Source organism: Capricornis sumatraensis, chromosome 2 (genome assembly GCF_032405125.1).
Source record: "Capricornis sumatraensis isolate serow.1 chromosome 2, serow.2, whole genome shotgun sequence".
In the NCBI taxonomy this organism is placed as follows: Eukaryota; Metazoa; Chordata; class Mammalia; order Artiodactyla; family Bovidae; genus Capricornis; species Capricornis sumatraensis.
Genome location: NC_091070.1, coordinates 144,128,479 through 144,135,558, shown reverse-complemented (window position 1 = coordinate 144,135,558; position 7,080 = coordinate 144,128,479). Strand labels below are relative to the sequence as shown.

General features: G+C 39.3%; 1 protein-coding gene across 3 annotated transcripts in view; it reads right to left on the bottom strand.

Moving 5' to 3' along the window:
- Positions 1 to 7,080, bottom strand: part of DBT (dihydrolipoamide branched chain transacylase E2) — a 43,414-nt gene continuing 36,334 nt past the window's right edge. For 2 of the 3 annotated variants that reach the window (XR_011144425.1, XR_011144426.1), the window contains 3 exons: positions 1,643 to 3,040; positions 1,024 to 1,171; positions 1 to 74 (listed from right to left, as the gene is read on the bottom strand). Coding sequence is in view for 1 of the 3 variants with exons in the window: in XM_068965005.1 (XP_068821106.1) it covers positions 2,873 to 3,040 (168 nt within the window). In the remaining 2 variants the exon portion in view is untranslated. Of the gene's footprint in view, positions 75 to 1,023; positions 1,172 to 1,566; positions 3,041 to 7,080 lie in introns of those variants that run through there. The other variant, XM_068965005.1, reaches the window with a different exon arrangement.

Sequence of the window (7,080 nt, the reverse complement as noted above, 5' to 3'; positions counted from 1 at the left end):
AGAGCTCTCGCTGTGAGGGGAGAAACACCATCTATCTTCTCCATCTTTATCCATGTCTATCCCAGGGCCTGGAACTGAATACATATTCAGTAATCAATGTGTGCAAGGTAGTTAATCAATTACAGGATGAATGTTAAAGAATTCTGAAGACTTCAAGGGAAGGTTTTATACTTTTAGTGCTGCAGGATAGTGCTAAGCGAGTGCCATCATATTTCTTAGACTGTAGTTTACTTAGAAATCAGCAAAGAAACCCATCAAGTGATCTTTGGGACCCGCTTTGACTGGAAGCCACAAGAAATGCCGAAAAAGGCCTTTGGGCTCTCCTCTTCCTACATAACCACTTCTTGGAATGTTTCAGGATTTGGTACATTTTGATCTCTAAAATGAAAATTAATACCACTTGAGCTTCTGTCCTGCAAACTTCCTTCCTTATTGTGCTTCTTTTTCAGAATCAGTGGAATGCGCTACATAATGAATGGAACCTTGATTTTCTTGTTGGGCACTCCCAACAATAATTTGGGGCCAATAACTTTGACTTCTCCCCCATGGAAATCTTGTACCTCCCAACCACCCAACATGCTAGTAAAGAACTTGAATCTCCTGAATTCTCCCCTTAAATTTCAACCTTTAGGAAAATGGTCAAGGCCCTGTTCTACCTAACTCCCACCCTCTCATGGGTGGGGCCCCGTGGATCAGCACTGCTGCTAGGACTGTGCCCCTGGCCCCCTCCTCCCTTCCAGGGGATCCTCTTATCTTAAAGGTCACACACACAATGGGAAGCCAATCCTTGACCGAATTCTCAGAGGATGAGACAAGAGAGAAGGTGGTAATGGCAGGGATTTGTGATACAATAGGTAGCTCAAATATTTATTCTGAGCCAATGATGCTGGACTGTTAGGGGAACATATTACATACTCAGGCTTCCCTGATGGCTCAGTGGTAAAGAATCCACTTGCAGTGTAGGAGACGTAGGTTTGATCTCTAGGTTGAGAAGGTCCCATGAAGAAGGGAATGGCTACTCACTCCAGCATTCTTGCCCAGAGAATCCCATGGACAGAGGAGCCTGGCAGGCTAGAGTCCATGGGTCACAAAGAGTCGGACACCGCTGAAGTGACTGAGCACGCGTTACATATTCACTTCAAGACTCCTGTTCTCCTAGTTTCCACATTTCCTAAGTGAAGAAGAAATTTTTACTGATCATGCCTTTCTTCACTTAGTTCTGTAAATGCCATCAATACAGAATTGGTTAACTTATGGTACACCCCCTCCTGAGTTTCCCAGATGAGATCAATCTCTACCAGATGCTCTCACAGCACTCTGTTTTCTCTTCCTTAGAGGTTAATTATATCCTGATTTTTATGATTATTAAGTATCTGTCTCCCCCCTAGACTGTAAGCCCAGTGAAGGCAAGAACCATGAGGATAGGCACTGTATACCCACTGCTTAGCACCACACTTAGTATACAGTTAACATTTAGATGTATAACAAATGTAAATAATAGAATACTATGCAGCCATTTAAAAGGATTATAATATGGAATCATTTATTGACTGATAATATGTTAAATTAAAAATCAAATTATAAAATAATAGATCCAGCACAATCTCATTTTCACAAAAAGAACAGCTATGTATACAGATACCTTGATCTAACTGTTAATAGTGGTAGGATTACGGATGATTTTATTTTCTTTGCAACTCTTCATATTATCTGAATTTTAAAAAGAATAACATTCATTAGATCCATTATTTTCTAACTTACACATGATTTCCATTTTGAAAAAAATCAAAAAGACATTAAAACAACTTTTCTGTCACAAAACTTCACTTGAACAACAGGATTCACTTAGACAATATCAGAAACAGCCTGACTTTCTGATTCAAGTGGGCTTCTAAAAAAATGATCATGAGGATACCTTTATTTCTGTGCAGAATTTATTGTTTCATTTTAATGTCCATAATTACCCATTAATCTTCTCTCTCCCGATTCAAATTCCTTCTCAGGATATGGAGAACGGAACAGACTGTAATTTCTTAGTCTATCCTTTTTAGCTGAAGACCAAGAAAGTATAAAAATAAAATTAAAAGGCAATGGATTTCTGAATGTAAGACAATGTCAGTGACTGGTACATTTCAAGTACCTTCCTCACATTGAAGCAAGGTTGTAAGAGTGACATTTCTCCCAATAAAACACTAAAACATTACCAAAATTCTAAAAGTTTATCCACTTTAAACAAATACTTTCAATGGCCTTATAGGTTACAAAACTATAATTGGACATTTTAAGATTAGCTTATAATTTTCACTTTTAAAAGACGTTACTTTATACAAATAAGACATTTACAGATGATAATAGCTACAGAACAACAGACTCCTGGATATCTTAAAAGGTAAATATAATTGCACTTACTTTATAAAATAATTTGCTTTATTGTGGGGAAATAGAAAATATATTTGCATATAAATTCCTTTCCCAAGTATAATGACACTCTCTAAGTTTCATTAAGAGTCAGTTTAAAATAAAATTTTAAAAAAGAGAGAGAAAAAATAGGGCAAATACTGTATATGGCTGTCTCAGTAATATTCACTGTGTGGTTCCTGCCAGTTTCAATCCATGGACACAAAGGCCTCAGCACCATATTAAGAAGTCATACTGTGACCTATAAAATGTGACAGCCCTGGGAGAACTAGTACACCATTATTCCTTTGCAGTAAAAGCCTAACAGAATAGTTGATCCCCTTTGTGCCTCGGAACCATAATCATACGTTACAAGTCATTTACAATACAAACTGCAGTGAGGAACATGTGCTGCACAGCTGGGCTCTACGCATTCTTTGGAAGCTCAGAAAGTTCAAGGATGTCTGATCAATCTTCATTTCAGATCTAGTAGCATAAAAGCTGGGTTTTCTAAGTAGGATTTCCACAAATTAGAGAAGCGTGACACTGTAGCGCCATCGATAATTCTGTGATCAGCTGACCAGCTCACGTTCATTATCTGGGCCTTACAGACTTCCCCTTTCTCGTTAAATCGGGGAAGGGCCTATAAATAAGGAAAATAACAAAGAATCAGCCTTCACTTGCACAAAGTAAGCTCTAGCAATAGCAACGCTGAAAGATTAGGCAAATCTCCCTCCCTATAACAGAGAAGGAGTGGGCATCCCAAGTAACTTTTGAAAATGCTGACTCCTACCTTTCCTATCTTTGTGAGTGTGTGCTTCAAGCTTTCAGTTTCTCCAAGGTATTTCCTGTCCCCTGTATAATTTCTACATGTACAGTAAATTTCATTTCAGACTTCTCAATGATTTAACAGCTAGTTACCGAGTACCTACTATGTACCAGGTACTTTCTAGACTGTGGGGTAAAAGCAATGAATAAAACAAATAACAATCCTCACCCTCTTGGAGCGAACATTTTATTACATAGTGTTAAATAGCGAAAAGTGCAAAGGAAAGAAGTAAAGCACTTTGGAACAGAGACAGAGATTGTAGGCAGGAGGTGGGAATAGGGGAGAAGGTGCACGTTTGTTTTTTTGACAGGCAGGCAGGGAAAGCTTCACTAGAAAAGTGTCCTCACTGTAGGCAGGGGGGAGCTAGCCATCTCGACACCTGGAAAGACAGAAGGGAAGCTTGGCTGGAGCACTGGAGGACCAGCAGAATCAGCAAGGCAGCTGCAGTGGAAGGGCTGGGTGAGAGAAGGGAGGTGAGGTCACAGAGGGAACAGGCTGAAAGTGGGGCATGTTGTTAACGACAAGAGTGATGGTTCCCAGTCTGTCTTTGATTTTTTAAAAAACAGATTAAAAAAAACCCTAATTCATTGTAAGTATTTTAAAATATATATATATTAAAATGAATTACTAAACTAAATATAAAGGTATACAAAATACAAGACCCACTTTTTATTGATAGGTTCATTAGACATAAAACCACTCTGTCGAAAGGCAGTGATTTTTTTTTAAATGCTAGGCTATCTACCAGCTAATACAGACTTCTGTGATGGCTGCATACCTCATGGAATATTTAAAATTAAATATTAAAGCTGGAATGTTTAAAAGCTTTCCATCTTTGTCCCATTTTAACATTACCTAATGAGCAGACAACTTTCTGAAAAAAACTGGAGATCATTCTTTCCTGGTCAGTTATTCTTGGCTGTAGTAATGATTAATCCCTGGAAATTTGACCCATTCCCAAATCACAATTAAAGAAGTGATCTGTTTTTGTAAGTAGCTTGTTATTCTTGATAATGTAAGTCTCCACACCTTATTGTTGAAACTGGCATGCTCCATAGAAATAAACCTAAAAAGATGCCTCTGTCACATTTGATGGACCTGAGTATTTAAGACCCACACTGGTGACTTCCTTGGTGGTCCAGCGGTTAAGACTCTGAGCTTCCAATGCAGGGAGTGCGGGTTTGATCTGGTCAGGGAACTAAGATCTCATATGCTGCATACCGCAGCCAGAAAAAGAAAGACCCACATTGGAAGAATTCTCCAAAAATAAGCCTATCTTTCCATTGTGATTTGTCAGTGTAATTCTAACATTCCTGAGAAAAAATATATAAGAATCTCATGGGCAGAAATACTGTCCATTTATATATTCATGCCTATCATCTGAATTTACTAAAAATGAATCAAATTAATTTATAACCATTCTGCCTTTTCTACCCAAGCTAATAAACTTCTTACTGTGTTTTATTCGGGGAGAAAGGGGAGAGCTGGCAATGAAGATTTCTAAGCCCTATCCTCTTTCTGTAATCAGTGGTGGTTTAGTCGCCAAGTTGTACCTGAGTCTTGCCACCCCATGGACTGCAGCCTGCGAGCCTCCTCTGTCCATGGGATTCTCCAGGCAGGAACACTGGAGTGGGTTGCCATTCCTTTCTCCAGGGGATTTTCCTGACCCAGGAATTGAACCCAGGTCTCCTGCATTGCATGCAGATTCTTTGCCTACATCTTTCTGTAATTATCTCTTCATAGCCTGGATATGACAGTCACGGCCTGACATGGGTCCCCCTCACACGGAGTGGCACCAGCCTAGGGCCATGCAGGCCACTGCAGCTACTTTCCCTTCACTTTGGAGTGAGGCGAGAAGCCTTTGGAAGTTTCTGAGCACAAGGGCCAGTCACTGAAAGGGGACGACTTCAGGAGGAGCATGTGTGAGGATGGGTGGTAAGGGAAGAAGCAGGAAACTGGAGGTGCTTTACTTGACTTCGAAGCAGGAAAGATGAGTTTGGCATTCAAAGGAGAGATCTGGTCTGGAGATCTAAACTTGGAAGCCATCAGCATCTAAATGGTATTTAAAGCCACTGAGACTGGATCAGACAAAGAAAAGGGCCGGAACTGAGCCCAGGGGTACTCCAGTGTTTAGAAATTGGGAGATGAGGAGGTATGGGCAAAGGAGACTCAGAGAGAACAGGCACTAGACAGGGAGAAAACAGACCAGCAAGGTTTTCTTCATGTCACAATGAAAAAGGTTTTCCAAGGAGGTGGCATTGATCAACTTAAGTGTAGCTAATAGGTCAAGAAAGATAAGGACTGGGAACTGAGAAATGTGGAGGATTTCATGTTTTAAGACTATTTAGTGACAGTTTAAAACTTACAATGAAAACAGAAAATAGCAAAGGAGAGATGACACAAAGGGAGAAAAAAATGAAATATTATTTGTCCCTACCCAACAAAGATTAGTAGCTCTATTAAGTCGCTATGAAGATTTATCCTCTAAGAGATATACTTCATAGCCTGAGAAAACCTTGGGTAAGATGATTCTGAAAAAAATACATCTCACACAGATCACTGTACACCAATGTTCATAGCAGCATTATTTACAATTGCTGAAAAAATGGAAACAGCCCAAATATTCACCAGAGATGAATAGATTAACAAAATGTAGTATATGCACACAGAATTTCAGTTTGGGATGATAAAACTTAGCTCATGTGAATGTGAATGTAACTACTGCTGCGACCATATACTTAAAAATGATTAAAAAGGTAAACTTTGTTATGTATAGCTTACCACAAGAATATATCTATGTGTATAGTTCAGAAGAAAACAAATCACTTTCAGAGGAGATGGGAAAACAAAACTTTGTCAAATAGGTATGATGGCTTGTTTATAAACTGAAAAAGGTCAGAAATTAGTGAGAAACAAATGCTGAATTCTTGCTGGAGGGAGAATGAATGACTGAAGTTATCCCTTAGAGAAACTCCTGATTTGGATGGAATAGTGTCATGCATGTGTTCTTATTTTTTTCTCCCCATCTCCTCTGTGTGCCAGAGGGGAAAACAGAGCTAGAAGAGGGAGCAACTTAGCAGCCAAAGTACCACCTGCTAGAAAACAAATCAAAGGCTGAGCGCAAGTTTCTGCAAATGTTTTGGATGCCGACATGAAAGTAATAAACTCATGAAAAACAAGTCTAAGAGATGCTCCATGTGGAAGCATTACAAATACAGAGAAGAAAGGTTCTTCTAAAAACATGGAGATCAAAATCAAGGTTAATGTAGTGACAATGACATTTAATAATGGAGGTATTGAAATGGTATCTATGGGCTTATTTCTTTAACTCTGGTGGTTCTCAACCCTGAGTTAATGGGGATGCCCAAGCCCGAGGCCCCCAAACTCTGCTGCAGTTGGTACAGGGTAAGCTTGGGCATTTTTTTCACGCCCTCCAGATGATTCTAATGTGCAACGAGGGTTAAGAATCACTGCAATTCTTACTCTAAGTCAGTCTCCTATAACAGGGCCATAGTTCACTCATGCTGGAACCACCTCTGTTCTTGTTTAATATGTAAGTTTTGGAGGCTCTGTCCCCAAGGCCAAGAAATCTGCATTCTTAACTAGCATTCCCAGTGATTCTTGAACAGAGCAAAGTTTGAGAAAATTGCTCTCAGTGGTGTCTCACCATTATAAATAATAATTTGGATTGGCTTACTGTTATTCTTTGGCATTCTGAAATTAAGATATTTTGATAGACTCAGACTGGCTGCATTTGTGATTACTCATAAACACACATATCTGTGCCTGGCATAATCCACAATGGTTGATCCATACAGAAATGATCCAGATCACGAGTACTCTACAGAGTAGTG